Genomic DNA, 17,461 nt, shown 5'->3' with positions numbered 1-17,461 from the left:
ATTCAAACTTAGAATTATTTCAAAATTCGATTGATGAACACAGAAAAAAAAAAAACAGCAACTAACACAAAAAGCAGAGCTACCTGTGCATACACAGTGTGACCACAGGGTTTGAATGCAACAACAGCCTCAGTCTCCTCACATATGTAACACAGCACTTTTTGACGATCAGGTGTCGATGGATCTTTTTCTTCATTTTCTGTCTCCTGATCCATATTTACATCGTCGTCTGCTAGTTGTGTTTGTGATGGTAGGCCCTAGCTATCGTCCATTTCTGTGTCGGTATTTTTCTCTAGCGTTTCTGCAGGTTGAACAGCGCTGTTGTTTGAGATGTCTGAGGCCCAGGTTTCCACTTCAACTCTATTAGTCAATTCTAGCACCACATTCTCCTTGTAAACAAAAAAAATCAGGGATAAACTCAACTCCTTTGATAAACTATAGATTTTAAGAGAGTTTATACCAAAAGCGAGTCCTAATAAAGCATTTTAGTCTAGTAAAGTGTCATTTTTTCTTATCTAGAACAAAAAGGTATCTTCGAAAAAGAATTTTGAATGAGTAAACACCACTTATCCAGCTCACGAATCAAATGAATGTAAGAGAGATGATCGGAAAACCCCCAACAACCGTCCCGTCTAAAATAGAAGGCCTTTCTGTAATATTTTGACACTATTATGTACAATATTCGAGAAAACCATCGTCATAATTAATACAGATAAAAACAGAAGGTTTAAAAGCAATAGGCGATTGAGGGCGTCAGACTTCTTATGATGCTTCCAGAATACACATTTAAGGATTATCCCTGTTTGTAATTTTTATTTACCGATATGAAATGGTATCACATAAGTGCTTTTAAAACTTCGCATGAACTTTTCACCTGACACAATTTGTCTTCCACCATTGTATTTTCCACCATGGCCGTTTCCTGTGGTACACTTTTAGCTCTTTCGCCTTCTTGAACGTCTTCACTCTCCATCTCGTCTGACGTCTCCTGTGATACTGATTCTTGTTGATCTACACTCCACAAGTCACCTATTAAGCGACGCAAAAAAGTGTCTTCTGCCTCATCTGTGCTACTCGTACTATCTGTTTGATTTTCATCATCTTTTTCAGTTTCGCCTGTCAGTGTCGCCGCACTCGCTGAAGATGAAGCATCTCCTAATTCAGGTTCGGTTTGCGACCCGCTCACGGACCCAAAACTTGGAACTTTCTTGTTGTGTGTTGTCCTACAGTTGTTAAACAAAGTATAATTTTCCGTTAAATATCATATATGTGAAAGGGACTAAATTCAGGCAAGAGATACGGAGACTAGCGAGAGAATGTTCTTAATTGTGGTCGGGATAAAAATGTCATCGGAATATAGATGTTTTAGAAGCGAGGTATACAGATATTAAAAATATATACAAAAGCATTTGAATACCCTCCACCGGCTGCGATCTTCCGAATTAGTTGCTCAACTTCCGATCCTCGACATACGTCCAGCGGTGTTTTCCCCGAGCCATTAACTTTCAACACGTCAGCTCCATAGCTTAACAAGCAGCGCGAGACAGCGACAAAGGACGCACTGTTCTTTCGTTCACCAAGTAGTAACTCCAGACCAGGCTTAAATAAAACAACACTATTCCGTATAGAAGGCCAAAGACACTAATAAAGAACCAACTGATCACCTTTCCCTTTATATCAGTTGTACTAATTGCAAGCAGTGTGAGAACCTATTTGAGATGGCAGCACTACAGCGAGATCATGAAGTAAGAAGACGATTCTCAAAAGATAAGGTAGATGGTAGAAATTCTTTGCTTATCTACGTTCTCCACTGAGTTGTTTTTTTCGACGCTGAGCAACGACATCGCTTGAAGAAATAAAGCTGCAGTAAATTTACTTCACAACAGTATCATCGTCCAAACCGATGTGAACAACACAAGAGCTAATTTTTGAGAAACCTTTAAACCTCAAAGGGACGACACATGCATAACTATTTTGCGTAACTTATTTTCTCACGCTGAAAGGGAGAAAAATCTCGAGAGGTTAAACTTTATGAACTTATTTACCATTAATCCCATTTTTCTCTGTAGTGCATGTTCCTTCATTAAAGTGATATGAAGCACCGTATCTCCGTCATTATCCACTGCATTTACATTGGCTCCGTGGTCTAGCAACAGTTCCACCATGACCGAATACCCTTCATTTGCAGCTAAATGAAGTGCTGATTGATTTTCAGCGGTTGGAGTATTGACCTCACACCCCGGCTGTTAGATAAAAATATACCCTCTCATCGTTAATGTACCTTTATCAGTAAGCATTTAGATTCATAATTAAAATGTTTTGTAAACTCCTTTTGTTAAAGTTGTCAATGAAAATAATACTCAGTGGCCTGAAGGTCAGCGGTTGGACGCTAGACCGAGCCGTTGTGGTCACAAGATCTGCCTGGCCACTATGTTGTCTTCTAAAGCGCCTCCCTCTGGCCAGGAGAGGACATCTTGGGGAAATCTCATGGAATGTATGACGGAGTAGCATCCCCGCCAAAGAAGTGTTGATGAACAATGTGCGGGAAACAAGGATATCAGTTTGTTGGTCACTTGGCCAATGAAAAACCTACAAGTAGGCTTGTTCCTGGTTTTTACAGGGGAAGAATAGGTGTAATAGTAACCCCTAGTTTTGTGGTTATCACCCCAACTAACCACAAGCAAAACGTTATACTCCGTATTGGATTGAACACAAGCGACACTCTTAAATTCTCACAGAGACACTTTAAACCATACAACGAGTCTTGCGCGAAAAATAAAAAAAATACGTAATAAAATTTAGATTCTATTACCTTTTGTAACAAGATCTTAGCTATCTCAAGGTGATTATTAATTGCTGCAATATGAAGGGTCGTAAATCCACCATCTTTAGTAACATTCAAGGAATTCTCGGTTTTGGCAAAAATTCTCTCCACGGCGCTGCAAATAAATGACAAAAAAGATTTAGGATACTCTGGATGTCAAAGCGATTAACTTAGGTAACAGCATAACAAGCATTTTGAGACTGAGATTTGGTCTGGTTTCCTCCTGATCACTCAGATTGCCCCAATTGCCCAAATCACATGAAAACCAAGCCAACGACCCTAACGATCGGGAAGACCATGAATTTCCAGATGGGCCAGAGTCACATAAGCTTAGCTTTCTCATGATGGCAAGTATGTCCCGGCCGCAATCGTCTCGAAAATTGCGACGATCAGTTGAACACTAGGCCTTAGGTGTGGGTACATTATTCAGTGTTTGATGCTTAACACCTGAATCAGTTGGCTATGATTAAGCTCTGACTAAGCTGTCAAACTGAGTAGTGACCGATAAAGTTATTTTGGCATAGTTACCGTTTATTTCCTTTCAAAACAGCGTATTGAAGATAATTGAAACCTTTCCGTTACAAAGAGTGTAACAAATTCTTGGACAGTCTAATAGCATATCCACCATGCTGTGGTGTTGTGCAAGGATGGCATCATACAGAGGGGTATCACCTGCCTCGTCCTGAAAATGAGTCGAAGCGTGATATAAGGAGCCACCTGATACCATTCGGCCTTTTATACATTAATTTGACTGGCAGTTTGGGTAGCAGTATAGTTTATCACAAAAATGATGGGATGAAATAATCTAAAATTGTAACAAACGTCTAGCAGTCCGGTGCAGAGACATTTGAATTCGAGCAAAGTCGAAGCAAATAGACATCTTGTGCCTTTTACTAACCGATAAGAGATTTTTCATGTTTTTCACGAGCAGTCGAACTAGGTTTAAATTTGACTTCGACATGCGTCTAATAATATGTGCCATGTTTGCTGAGTTAGTCGGACAGTCGACTTAGAAAGTATCAGGAATTTGTATTCCCAGGAGAACTGATATCTTCAAAGGACCCACGAACCTGTAGATTGACGTCACACTCAGGGCACTGTGTCAGGATCTGTACTGCTGTTTCGTTTTTCTTTTGCACAGCCGAATGTAATGGTGTGCTCTTATTGCTTCCATGTTGAACATTTGGGTCAAAACCTCTCTCCAGTAACAGTTTTAATGCTTCACCGCTTTCGTCTCTAAATGATCGAGAGGATACATGTGCAATAAAAAAACCAGGCATTTTAGAAATTCTCCATTAATTTAAGGAGTTTCTTATTCAGCTTTTCTGTGTCATAGAAAAAAACAACGACAAAAACAGCAACAACATACAGAAAAACATATCAACCATAGCTTGTGAATGGTGCTTGTTGGGTTGTCATTACACCAACGTGAAAGCAATCAGAGCCAGTCAGAACAAAGATAAATATCTTGATGGATAAATAAACAATAACAACAACAAACACATGCTATCGACAGTAGCTCGAGCAAAAGTTAATGACGGTGGGTAATTTTTTTTATCGATTGGTTGACGGGATGGTTGAAGATTTCGAAAGCAATCGCATTGAGAAGGAAAGAAAAACTAAAGCAGTCTTAGATTTCTTAGTTTTCCAGCTTATTTAACATTACTATGATATTTCGGTCATCTTACTGGTAAGTAGAGTGATGCATGGCTGTGTATCCCTGATTATCCTGTATTTTGAGAAAAATTAAAGAATGTGACTAAGAAGGCTCCTCTCCTGAAACACTGAGATATGTAGAACATAACCATGTAAAAATAATAACCTAATCTTGTCGATCATGCATCTCTTTGTTATCCTCCTCAACCAGTACTAACAATTACAGTAATTTGAACGGGGCAAAATTTACAGTGATGGTTAAAAGTATTGGATTGAATAAAAACTTTCGTTACTCACCCGTACATTCATGTTAGCTCCTCTCTCAAGCAATTCTCTAATGATGTCACAATGCCCCTGGCGACATGCCGTATGGAGAGCTGTGTGACCACCCACTAGCTTATCAATCTGTGCGGAGCGAAAAAACACAAACCTTTGATCATGTCAAATTTTCCTAAACGCCACCAAATTCAAATTTGATTCTAGCAGTTTAAAAAATACATGCTTTTAGCTATCGCTCTTTCCTAAAACATAAGTTACGCATTACTCTTCTTATGCTGATATTTCTTGTATTGCTTTGATTCAAGAAAACTGTTGAAACTTATCTGTAGAAGTAAAAGGAATGAAAGAAAAAAGGTACCAATTCTGGGTTAGTATCCAAGATTTCCTTGACTCTTGACAGGTTGTTGCTTTGCACTGCATTCACGAGGCCGATGTCCGCCTGTTAATGAAATAATGAGCGCGTTAGACCTGTTATAGTGTGGTTGTTGCAGAAAGACAACTAAACGTATTAGGATCATCCTCGTTGTAGTTTTTTCCTTACTGATACAAAATGGTATCTCTTTAGTGCTTTAGGACTCCTTTTGAACTTTTAGCGCGACACAATGTGTTTTCCTGTGTGACATAATGTGATACACCTTCAGCCGTTTCGTCTACCTTAATGTCTTCTTGATCTCCTCTACACAAGTCCTTTATTATGCCCCGTAAAAACGTATCTTCTGCCTCACCTGTGCTACTCGTACTATGTGTCTGATTTTCATCATCATCTTTTTCAGCTTCGCCTACCTGTGTCGCTGCATTTGCTGAAGAATATGCATCGCCTAATTCAGGGTCGGTTTGCGACCCACTCAAGGATCCAAAACTTGGAACTTTCTTGTCGTGTGTGGTCCTACAGTTGATAAGCAAAGTAGAATTTTACTTAGATATCATGTAAACGCAATTTCCACATGCACTGAAAAGGCTTTCATTCAGGTGGCATCCTTCGCACTGAATATTTGTCCCCTTAGTAGTAATGTGCCTTTGATTCAGGCAAGAGATACGGAGAAATTTTGCTACCAGGATAAAAATTTCATCCGAATTTAGGTGTTTTGGAAGCGAGAATCCGTTCTACCATAACATAGATAGGCGTACTGCAGATATAAAAAAATAAACAAAAGCATTTGAATACCCTCCACCGGCTGCAATCTTCCGAATGAGTTGCTCAACTTCTGATCCTTGACACATGTCCAGCGGTGTTTTCCCTGAGCCATTGACTTTCAACACGTCAGCTCCATGGCTTAACAAGCAGCGCGAGACAGCAACAAAGGACGCACTGCTCTTTCGTACTCCAAATAGAAACTCCAGACCAGACTAAAATAAAACAGCACTATTCAGTGTAGAAGGCCAAAGACTCTAACAGAGAACCAACTGATCACCTTTCCCTTTATATCAGTCGTACTTATTGTAAGCAGTGTGAGAACCCATTTGAGATCGCAGCACTACCGTGACGTCATAGCAAAGTTAATCGGGCGGATAATTCGCAAAGGTGTGGTAGATGGTAGAAATTATCTGTCGATCTCCGTTCCTTACTCAGTCGGTTTTACGAAGTTAGACAACAGCATCGCTTGAAGCAAGAAAATAACAGTAACTTTACTACACAACAGTATTATTGTCTAAACCGATGCGATCGACACGAGCTTATTTTGGAGTTGCCTTTAAACGTCCTGGTAAAGTAACGACACATACCTAACCAACCATATTATGACTATTTTACATTACTAATCCTCTCATGCTGAAAGGAAGAAAAAGTGAGATAAAATATACGATGTCTCCTTCGACATTTTGTTGGCCTGTTCCAAGCGTTCAGTCAGTAAAACAGAGCGTAATAACCAAAGGCGTCCTAGCGGCCTAGGAGTGAAAAAGCTAAGGTGTACGTGACCTGACCCCTTCACTCCTCCGCGACTACAGCGCTTTTTAGTATCGAGCTTTGTTTACAGACTGAACGCCACGAACAGACTCACAGCACGGTATTTTATGAAGGTACTCATTTGTCATTACCCCCAGATTTCTCGGTAGTGCGTGTTCCTTCGTTAAAGTGATATGAAGCGCTGTATCTCCGTTATCATCCACCGAGTTCACATTGGCTCCGTGGTCCAACAACATTCCTACCATGACTGAATACCCTTCATTAGCTGCTAAATGAAGTGCCGGTTGATTTTTAGCGGTTACAGCATCGACCTCACACTCTGGCTGTTAGATAAAACATATACTCTAATTATCAAAGTATCTTTATCAGTAAGAATTCAGATGATCATTAAAATGGTTTTTTAAACTTTTGTTAAAGTTGTCGATAGCAAGAATACGCAGTGGCCTGACGGTTAGCAGTCTGGACCCCAGACCCGGGTTCTTTAGCATTGAGATCTGCCTGGGTCACTGTGTTCTAAAGTAGGAAACGTCCATTAGCGCCTCCCTCTGGCAAGGAGAGGACATCTGGACGGAATTTTATGGGATATGCAATGATGAAGTAGCATCTCAAACAGAAAAGATTTGTTTAACAATGCGCGGCAAACAAGGATATCAGTTTGGTTGTATGAACCACTTAGGCAGAGTAAAACCTACACGTAAGCCTTATAGCTATCAATTTTGCAGTGAAATGCAAATGACAGCTTTTTGCTTTCTTACTTTTTACAATTGGATAATAGACGTAATAGTAAAGTTAAATATCCCAGCTAACCACATGCGCAAAGTCATATTCCGTTCCGAGATTGAACACTTACGACACTCAAATTTTTCAGTTTAACCACACAAGGAGTCTTACGCGCGAGAAAAAAGTTTATAAATTTAAAAAAAAAAACTGGAAAAAATAGATAAATTTTTTTTATAAAATTACCTTTGTTAAAAGGATCTTAGCTATCTCACGATGATCATTAATTGCTGCAATATGAAGGGTCGTAAACCCATCATCTTTGACAACATTCAAAGAATTCCCGGTTTTGGCAAAAATTCTTTCCACGGCGCTATAAAAAATGAAGCAATAGATTAATGTTGTATTGAATGTCAAAGCGAATATAGGTAACAGCATAAGAGTAATTTTGTAACCAATGTCTAGTCTGGTCTCCTCCTGATCACTCATTGTCCCAGTTGTCCAAGTTATATAAAAACCAGGCCAAGTGATGACCAACGACCCCAACGACCCCAACGATCAGAAAGATCATGAACTTCAGGTTGGACCTTAGTTTGCGTATGAGCTTTTTAGCTTCCCTATGATCACAAGTATTGCCCAGTCGTCTCGAAACTGCGACGATCAGTTGAACAATATTTCTTGTGTCTGGGTACTAATGATCCATCAGAAGCCAAGCACCTGAATTAGTTAGCTATAGTACTTTTACTTTAATTAAGCTGTCAAACCGAGTAGTGATGCGATTATTTTTGGCATATTTACCGTTTATTTCCTTTCAAAACAGCGTGTTGAAGATAATTGAAACCTTTTCTGTTACAAAGTGTGTAACAAACTCTTGGACAGTCTAATAGCATATCCACCATGTTGTGGTGTTCTGCAAGGATAGCATCATGGAGAGGGGTATCACCTGCCTCGTCCTGAAAATTGTCAAATTGAGCACGAAAATGGTGGAATGAAAACATTAAGGATGGGTGCAAACGTCAAATAGTTCGGTGCAGCAGCCAAAACAGTTGAGTCTTAGGACTTTACAACGGCAAGTCTTAGACTTTTTATGTACGTTTAAATAAACAAAGGGCAACATAGTTTTAAACTTTACAACGAAATGCGTCTTACTAATATGTGCAATGTTTGCTAAATTAGTCGGACAGTCGAGAAAGCATCAGGAGTTTGTATCCCCAGGAGAACTGATATCATCAAAGGAACCAACGTACCTGTAGATTGACGTCACACTCAGAGCACTGTGTCAGGATCTGTACTGCCGTTTCGTTTTTCCTTTTCACAGCCAAATGTAATGGTGTGCTCCTATTACTTCTATGTTGAACATTTGGGTCAAAACCTCTCTCCAGCAACAGTTTCAATGCTTCACCGCTTTCGTCTCTGAATGATCATAAGGATAGGAGTGCAACAAAACATCGGGCATTTTTGGATTTTAGTTAAACTTAGGGGTTACTTATTTTGCTTTCTAAAGAATGTTCACTTGACTGTTATAAGGGAAAATGTATGAGCAATAACAAGCAGTTGGTTTGCGTTGGCTCCTGCAAGTGTCGTAAAACCAAAAGCTAAGTAATCAGAGCCAGTGAGAGCATACAATAATGTCTTGGCGGATAGATGAACACAAAGAACAATCACATGCTGTCGAATTAAAGCACAGCAAGAGTTACTTCGTTTTCAGCGGTTTTCGTCCTTTGTTTTTCTATTGAGAGGATAGCTTAACTTTTCGGAAGCAATCGCTTGGCGTAGGAAAGCACAACGAAAGAAATCTGGGAATAGAATTATATGTTTGACCAGCTAACTTAGAGTTACTTTTTTTATATGTCAACTTACTGGTAGGTAGAGTGATGCATGGCTGTGTATCCCTGATTATCCTGTATTTTGAGTAAATAAAAGTGTATGAATGAGGAGGTTCCCTCCTGAAACACTTAGATAAATAGAATACGAATGCATGTCAAAATAATAACATATGCTTGACGATCATGCGACAACCACGACAATGGTTGGTTGGTTGGTTTTCTTCGTGCAGCATTAGCAATTACAATTATTTTAACAGGGCAAAAAATAACGGTAATGATAAGAAAATTATGACCACTCACCAGTACATCCATGTTAGCTCCTCTTTCAAGCAATTCTCTAATGATTTCACAATGCCCCTGGTGACATGCAACATGAAGAGCTGTGTGACCACCCTCCAGCTCGTCAATCTGTGCAGAACGAAAAGACACAAACCCTTGATCATGGCAAATTTTCTAAAACGCCACCAAATTCAAATTTGATTCTAAATCATAAATTGATATTACAATGATGTGTCTTAAATCTTATCCTTTTAGATATCACTGTTTACTAAAACCTAAGTTACAAAGTTCTCTTCTTATGCTCATATTTATCATTTTGCTTTAATTTAAGAAAACTATTCAGACTTGCAAATGCCCTTTGCAAAAGTAAAAGAGATGAAAGGAAAAAGGTACCCGTTCTGGGTTGGCGTCCAAGATTTCCCTGAGTCTTGAGAGGTTGTTGCTCTGTGCAGCAATCACAAGGCCGGGGTCCTCCTGTTCCTGAGCTTGACGTAGGAAGTCTCTAAAGAGACTGAAAAGCCCTAGAGAAAAAAATGACAAAAGGATTGGTGAGGATAATTATACTTATGGCAGTATACTTATTATGCCATCATTTTAGCTAATCAGACGCATAGTTGTAGCTAATGACGACCTAGTCACTGACGTTTTCACGCGCTTTAGAGGTTTTTCTCTTCTGACCTAGATTGGCCATTTTTACTGTAACTTTCAATACATTTGTGCCATAACTTTGTACCTGAGGGATCTTCGCTGCCCACGTCACCAGCCTCTGTTAACTGCTGGGGTTCTGGATCAGTGACAGAGGTCACAGCAGCCGGGCTCAACATCCATCTGGTGCCCTCTACTGACACTAAAACATCACCATCACTATCAACCTCCAATACCTTTCCAGTGCGACCAAGGATCTACAAATGGATTAATATAGGATATTATCTTGTTTAAAACTGCTTATTGTTTCAACGGTTTGTGGAGGTACACGTATAATTGGCTCCAGAGTTGTGGCGTGTATCGTTTACCCCTCTAGCTTCTTTTATTTTACATTTCTAACTTCCGCACATGCCCACAGGAGTTTGCGTTTACGTCCAAGTGAAAGCCTAAAATAACAACTAAAGTAAAAAATGAGAAAATATATAAACATTAAAAGAAAATTTAAAAAAAAATGGTATTTCTGACGAATGAGTCTGCGAATAAGGCAGAAATAAATATTTTGTCGGCACGAGATACGACAAGGCCTGGGCCTTAGGCCCGAGCATCATGGGTAAGGATACAGTGGTATATAAGGGAAAGTATAGCACGTGGTGTCCATCTAGGCCTCAGAACCAACCGTTCACCTCTGGCTGATGACAAATTTATTTCACTTTGAAAACATATTTTCTTTAGCTGTGAAGCCTCGTAGGATGGGCTGCCAACTGCTCTGAGTTTGGGCCATGGTTCCTACGCAGATTTCCTGTCATGTTTTTCCCCAAAGGGGATTTTTCTGGCAGGTTTTTTCTGGCCTCTGTATAACCGTAGTTATGTCCTTGTAAGCAGTTGCCCATCTCTGTTAATCCAGACTTGGTGAAGTTTGCATGTTAGTAATGTATACCTTTTTTTTTAAATGTGTAAGGAATTGACTGTATATCAGGATTGTATATGGTATATCAGTTGCGAATATATGTATGTATGCATGCCCCGGGCTATATATGCCTTGGGTTGGTTCTCTGCAGGCTTCCCTAAATAAACTTATTTGGTGTACACTACTGTGTTATTTGTTGTGTAGTGGAGACAAAATTTAAACTTACTGATATCATGGACTCGTTCCATCCTCCATGTTCTTTTTGGAGCTCTTTGACTAAGTTCTCATCACTTTTAACCAAGACTTCATCGCCTTGCTTAAATTTTTGTATCTGGGTAAAAAAAAACAACAACATATATATATTTATATATATATATATATTTATATATATATATATATATATATATATATATATTTAACAGTGGAATGTCCTTTAGCTAGCTTTTGGAGTGTTTCCTGTCCCACTCCATATCACCTGTTCCTGAGTTAATCGAATAATTATGCTTTAAATTATCATTACTCACAAGGCGTCCATTTTGTGCAGTCAGAAATTTAGCACATTGTGAGTGTTTTAACTTTGGAAAAACCATATAAATTTTGACTTAAGTTACTTATGTAAGATATTTCTTGATCATCTAAGCCACTCCTTTTGATATATTTGATTGCCAATGTTTACGAACATTAAAAAACTCAGGACACCCTCATAACACCGATATAGTTAACTAATTTGAAGTAAGAAGCTCTTTGCGTGACAAATGATTGCGTTAGCATTACCTTTGTCAAAGCTGCTGGATTGTAAGGCCATCTTGTGCCGCGATATTCTACAACAACGTCGCCATTGGTAGTGAAATCTTGTACGACTCCAATTTTTGCTATATACTGTGGATACAAGTAAACTGTTTCCTAAATGGGATTTGCTAACGACACATCACTGAATTGGCTTAAATGTGAGAGGATATGTAAGAGACAAAGGACATTTTACACTCATAGGGGAGGGCCAATGTAACCTTATGAGGAATTGAATACTGAGGCTTTCAGGATCTCTGAGCCTCAAATCAGGGTTAAGCATTAAAATGTTTCTGAGTGTTTTAGATAGTGTTATGAGTCCGTGAAAACGAGTCCTAAACGAACCCTTTCCATGTCTGCGTTCCATCCCCCATGACCAGCAGATAACTCCTGAAGCTTTTCTACCGCAAGCTTCTGAAGGTAGACTTTATCACCAGTCGTAAACCCACTTTGGGATTTTCTTATCAGCATTGTAAGCGGTGGTAAGTGATCTCTGTAATAAGATCCTCCAACAGCTGGCGAAGTACACTTGAGGTCAACCTACCAGTTGGGAGGAAATAGAAGTATAGACTAGATATCCTTTGTGTAGGATTTTTTGACTACAAGAAATTGCCAAGGTGACCCAGTTTCAAGTTGTGGTTGAATTAAGTTCTAGAGTGTTGAACTGCGTAAGGAGATGTTCGAGATGTAAAAAAGGGTTAGGGGTGCCAAAGATGAAACCATTTTCAAGATACAGTTGCGAGAAAGTCAACAGAAACAACTTTAATCAATTGGATCCTTGTTTATAATTAATATCAAATTGATTTCATTACTAATACTACTATTACTACTACTACTACTACTACTAATAATAATAATAGTTATTATTATTATTATTATGAAACCGATAATTATAACAATAAGAATAATTTTATAATGTTACTGATGACAATAATATTAAAGCAATAGTTCATCAGCCCACGGCGTCACCTTTCCATTTGTTCCCAATCTATAAATGTTCCCCTTTGGTCCTTTCTTCCAGTTCACTCGCACAGCATCATTAATAGTCTCGTCACTCCAGCTGGTGACCTCAGTAACCTCGCCTTCCATAGGAGGTTGGTTTTCCAGTTCCTTCCATTCCCAGTCTGGTCCTCTGGTCACTTTTGCTCCCTTAAACATTCCGCGGGCTTCAAGCTTAGTGGCGCCTTGCCTTTTGCCAACGCAGATGCTGTAAATTTGCATCAGATGATGCAATTGAATATATAATTCATTAATACTTTTTAAGAGAATATCAGTTCATAATCTGTTGTTTTCTTCTACTAGTGACAAACATAAAATGTAGCTACGAACAATAAAGTAAACCTAAAAGTATTTAATTGCTCACAAAAGTGTTGTTAAATTGTTAAATCACTATTAAAGTTCAGAGGCTAGACCGCCAGAGGAACCGTAACGTCTTAGAGCTGATCCTTTTCCATTTAAAGTCAATTTTCATTAAAAAAAAAAAGGAGCAACAAAAGAGAAAGAAAGCAAACTTAACAGTTAATACAATGTTATTGAGTAAGACATTAAAGTTATATATGATCGGGTTCTGACAAAATAACGTTTTGCTTCTTGGCAAAAGATAATGAAGTTAAATTTGATTTAAGACAATGGAACACTTTTGGCATCGATGGGTTTACATGGACGCAAAGGCTGCTGACCTGTTTGTTTGACAACTTACCCTCTAGCGCGACTCTTGTCGAATCGTTCAAAGCGATGATTGACATCATGGACATCGTTCATGTAACACTTGCTACACAGATCATAGCTGGGACAATCTAAACAGTGCCAACGCAGTCCACTGATAGGATCTTCTTTACAACCATCGCAGCTAGTAAATAGATGTTTCGCATCTAATAGAAGAGGCAACCAGAATATGAATTAGAGAGATACCTTACGTTTAGGGGTGAAGTGGTATGCCACTTTAGGAGTGAAGTGGAATCATCACAAATGAAGATGAGAGTAATCTTCGCAGTGATGAACACTACTTAAGTAGCAGTGAAAATATTAATCCGTAGTTTTAATATATGATATTCATACATGTGGATTCACAAATGTTCTTGGCATCTCATGCAGTTCAGTCCCTAATACACAATATTCTTCTTTGTCTTACTTCGTCGAACAAAGCACGAAGGTTTCCGAAAATAACGGAAATATTCTCTTGGTACACATCCTTCTCTGTCCGACTTCGTTGAACAAAACACATAGATTTCCGAAAATACCGGAAATGTTCCACTGGTTCTCAAAAACAGCCCCATATGTTTTGACGACTAACGGAAATTGCAAAAGATGTTTGGTGGCTACACGAGTTTGTACGATGAATTCTACTAACATGTGTAAAGGACAAGTCGGCCGTAGCTTGGCGTAGCTCGGCATATTATGATATCGAGCTCTTCATTAGTTACCCTCTCAGCTTATGCCATAATGTCACTGAATTCTCCACCCCCTCCCTCACTTTGAAGAAGGAGGGTGGGGAGGGGGGGAAGCTTGGGAAGCGTTGATTGACATCTCAAAGAATGCGGACTAGACGTTTACTGATCTGTTACAAAACCTTTTCTCTAACGGCAAGAGTGAGACTCGCGCATGAATTGATAATGTTTGAGACTGAGTTGGAGGTGTTGTTGTAAACGCATCGAACGTTAATGGAAGCCTCTTTACATCACTTGTTTTGCTTTCCTGGAATTTTTCGGCCGCCTAAATCAATAACAAGTTAATAGCAAGTTGATAACAAGTTGAAATTCTCGGAAAGCAGGGAAGACTCAATATATCAGGGCCAAGGTCTTTTGAGGTCATTTTTACCACAAACTACTTTCACGTTTAGCTTCAATGACTTGCTGTCTGTCTTAATAATATAGCTCTGGGTTCGTGGCTAGGTGAACGCACCTTTTTGTGATACATTTAGATTCACGCTGTAATATATCCGCTTTCACTTAGGAAGCAAGCTGATAGGTAAGAAATCTGCGTTGTTATGAAGTAATGTTACACATAACAAGTCAAAAAACCGTGATCTGAGAGTTCGAACTGTATGCAAATTAATCTATGTGAAATAAAAAAAAACAAAGCGTGGATCGAAAAGTTTGCCGACCTAAAATTTTGCAAGGGAAGCATTTAATGAGAAAGTATAAAATATGAAACGAGGCTCGCTATTTAAATTTTGATTAAGGTTGTCACGGAATTTCAACTCTAGTTGAATATTGAAATTGAAATTGTCGCATCATTTGCTTTCTTCAAAGAAGTACAGCGATTGCGTTTTATCTTTAAGGAATATAACATTCAGCTAGAGTTGTTTGGATAAATCTGGGCAAATATTTCCGTTTAAAGTAAGATAAATAGCAAGAAACTTAAATCGTCACTCACCGCCATTTGTGAGACAAAAAACGCGAAGATCGTGTTTCCCTTGCTTTCCAGCCCTGTAGTCGTGCTTCCCTCCACAATCCCACTGTACGTAAACAAGCTGTGCTGTCGCAGGCGACTTCTTGTCTTTTCCAACTTGAGCTACTGTACCTACAAAACCTTCTCCGCCATCTTGGTTTCCCCATTCCCAATCTTGACCACGAACAACTCGGGTGCCTAAAAGATTCATTGCCATAGCTATACCAGGATTTTCCTTATCATGTTTACATCGACCAGATATGATGGAAGCTTCTCGAAATCTCGTCTTTTCCGATAAATAACGGAGTAGCAAATATATTGCATCAGAAATGTTCCTGTTTGGTGAACCAGTCGTTGGATGATTGCGATTCAGTACTCTTCTGCCGGTCTCACACAATGCTAACAAGTTTCCCTCTCAGTTCTAAAATTAATCGAGATATATCAGTGAGAAAAGCTGCCGATTGAGGCTGTAAAGAAAATGAAATGCTGCACTGACGATAAAATGCTAATATAAGCAACATGCCGTTCCTAGAATAATAAATTAATGACTGCATCTGTCGGGGATTCCCCGGCATATCATCCAGGACACATTATTGGTTAACTAAATGTTGCGTTACCTTGATTTCTTGTTATGGTAACTATAGAGAGTCCAAAATAGGATTAGGAATGGACATGAAGAAACAGATAGGGATTGATGAATACATCTTGTGTTGATGACGGTATTTATTTTAAAAGTATTGCTTGGATGTTGGGTATAGTGAAAAACATTATTTTACCTCCACTGCTCTACGACGAATTCAGCGAAGAAATCTACAGATTTTGGAGAGTCGTTTGCTTTACAGTTCCCGGAATTAGAAACCAAAAATAGAAAAGCAAAACATTGCAGAGGAAAAAAAGTGGAAAATGAAAGAGAGCTGTCATAACATCCTGGAAATTGATTGATACATTTGATTGCGGTCCATTCTTTACCTGCTAAACGTGCTTTAAATATATTTTTCTCAACTAGAAGGAAAGTTTTCCTTGTATTTGTAGTCCTTTGTAGAACGACAAATAAGAATCTCTCAAAGAACGCCGAAGTTTCAGAACGAATGGTATGTCGCTGTTAACGACCAAAGCTAAATGTTTTAAAAAGTTTTACCGGCCCACGAAATACACGTATCTTTTATTTGGCGCCACCCCAGTCGGATCCTACATCAAACCCCTTTTTGGGACGCTCTAGTTTCGCTTTCAAGGCGACGCTTTTTTCGTTTTTACTTACAAATCACCTGTCATATAAGGCGGAGCTTCCTTGAACTCTATAAAAACTCTTCTTCTACGGCAGGTTTTAAACCAATTAAGACACCAGTAGATGACGTATTTCTGCTCATCTTTATTATTCAATAACAACAATTCTCGAGCAAGGAGCCTCGATACAGTTTATTGGTAATAATAACAATAATATGACTTGATATTTCTTCCGACTTCCTCATACGGAACAGATCCCGGTTTTCCGTTTCTAGAGAAAGACCAGTATTCATCATCCCATTGGAACCATTCCTCCTTCCAGCGCATTCCTTGTACCTACTGACACAGATGAGAGTTCGATTTAAACAACAAGTACAGCGTGTCTGTAGGAAGGATGATGTCGTTTTCGGCGTGCCCGTGCGGCAGCAGTACTCGATTAACGTGTTTTTGGTCAACTTTCCATCCGGCATAGCTCCCCTATAATTGTCGTTGTTAACGCCATTTTCATCGTCAGCAAACGAAACCTGTTTGAAACCTGTTGAGAATTTCTCATGTTTGTGGATAAGAATAAAGAAATGAGGGTTACCGAAAAATGAGTCGACCAGAGCACAGTCAAAGATGATAAAGTTATGACGATATTATTATGGCACCTATCGTCAAAACTTTACCGTCTTACATTAAGGACAACCAACACGCACTTTAGATTTTACGTGACTTTAATTTCCTTGGCCAAAACAACCTAATTTTTATTATGTATATTACACCTCTTCATACTGTCATTCCCAACGACGAAGGACTCCGGGGCCTCAAACATTTTTTTGATTAACGCACTGTTGAGGAAGTTAGCTCTGAAACACTACTCCTTCTAGCCGAACTAGTACTTTCACTAAATTTCTTTTCATTCGATAGCAACTACTATAATCAAACTAATGGCGTAGCCACGAGCACTAAAATGGGATCCAGCTACGCCAATCTTTTGCGAACACCAATTTTTTAAGTCAATACCACGGCCCCAAACCTGAACT

At 39.0% G+C, this 17,461-nt stretch overlaps 2 protein-coding genes across 2 annotated transcripts in view; both read right to left on the bottom strand.

The window, feature by feature from the left end:
- LOC131790936 (uncharacterized) overlaps positions 1-17,461 on the bottom strand; it is a 44,482-nt gene that overhangs the window by 4,183 nt on the left and 22,838 nt on the right. The gene's annotated exons all lie outside the window — the stretch shown is intronic.
- Positions 110-15,721, bottom strand: LOC131790937 (E3 ubiquitin-protein ligase MIB2). Its single transcript, XM_059108227.2, is given in 27 exon segments — positions 110-389; positions 875-1,223; positions 1,418-1,599; positions 2,046-2,243; positions 2,813-2,939; positions 3,353-3,398; positions 3,401-3,506; positions 3,895-4,060; positions 4,513-4,553; positions 4,778-4,885; positions 5,118-5,198; positions 5,543-5,645; positions 5,925-6,106; positions 6,794-6,985; positions 7,626-7,752; positions 8,178-8,332; positions 8,627-8,792; positions 9,240-9,280; positions 9,506-9,613; positions 9,878-10,005; positions 10,218-10,386; positions 11,263-11,367; positions 11,811-11,915; positions 12,168-12,362; positions 12,792-13,029; positions 13,522-13,693; positions 15,198-15,721. Coding segments are annotated over 27 exon segments (3,954 nt in total). The 5' UTR covers positions 15,430-15,721; the 3' UTR covers positions 110-257.

This window comes from Pocillopora verrucosa, chromosome 5 (assembly GCF_036669915.1).
Source record: "Pocillopora verrucosa isolate sample1 chromosome 5, ASM3666991v2, whole genome shotgun sequence".
Lineage (NCBI taxonomy): Eukaryota > Metazoa > Cnidaria > Anthozoa > Scleractinia > Pocilloporidae > Pocillopora > Pocillopora verrucosa.
The sequence above is the reverse complement of the archived record's forward strand: the minus strand, read 5'-3'. Positions and strand labels throughout refer to the sequence as shown.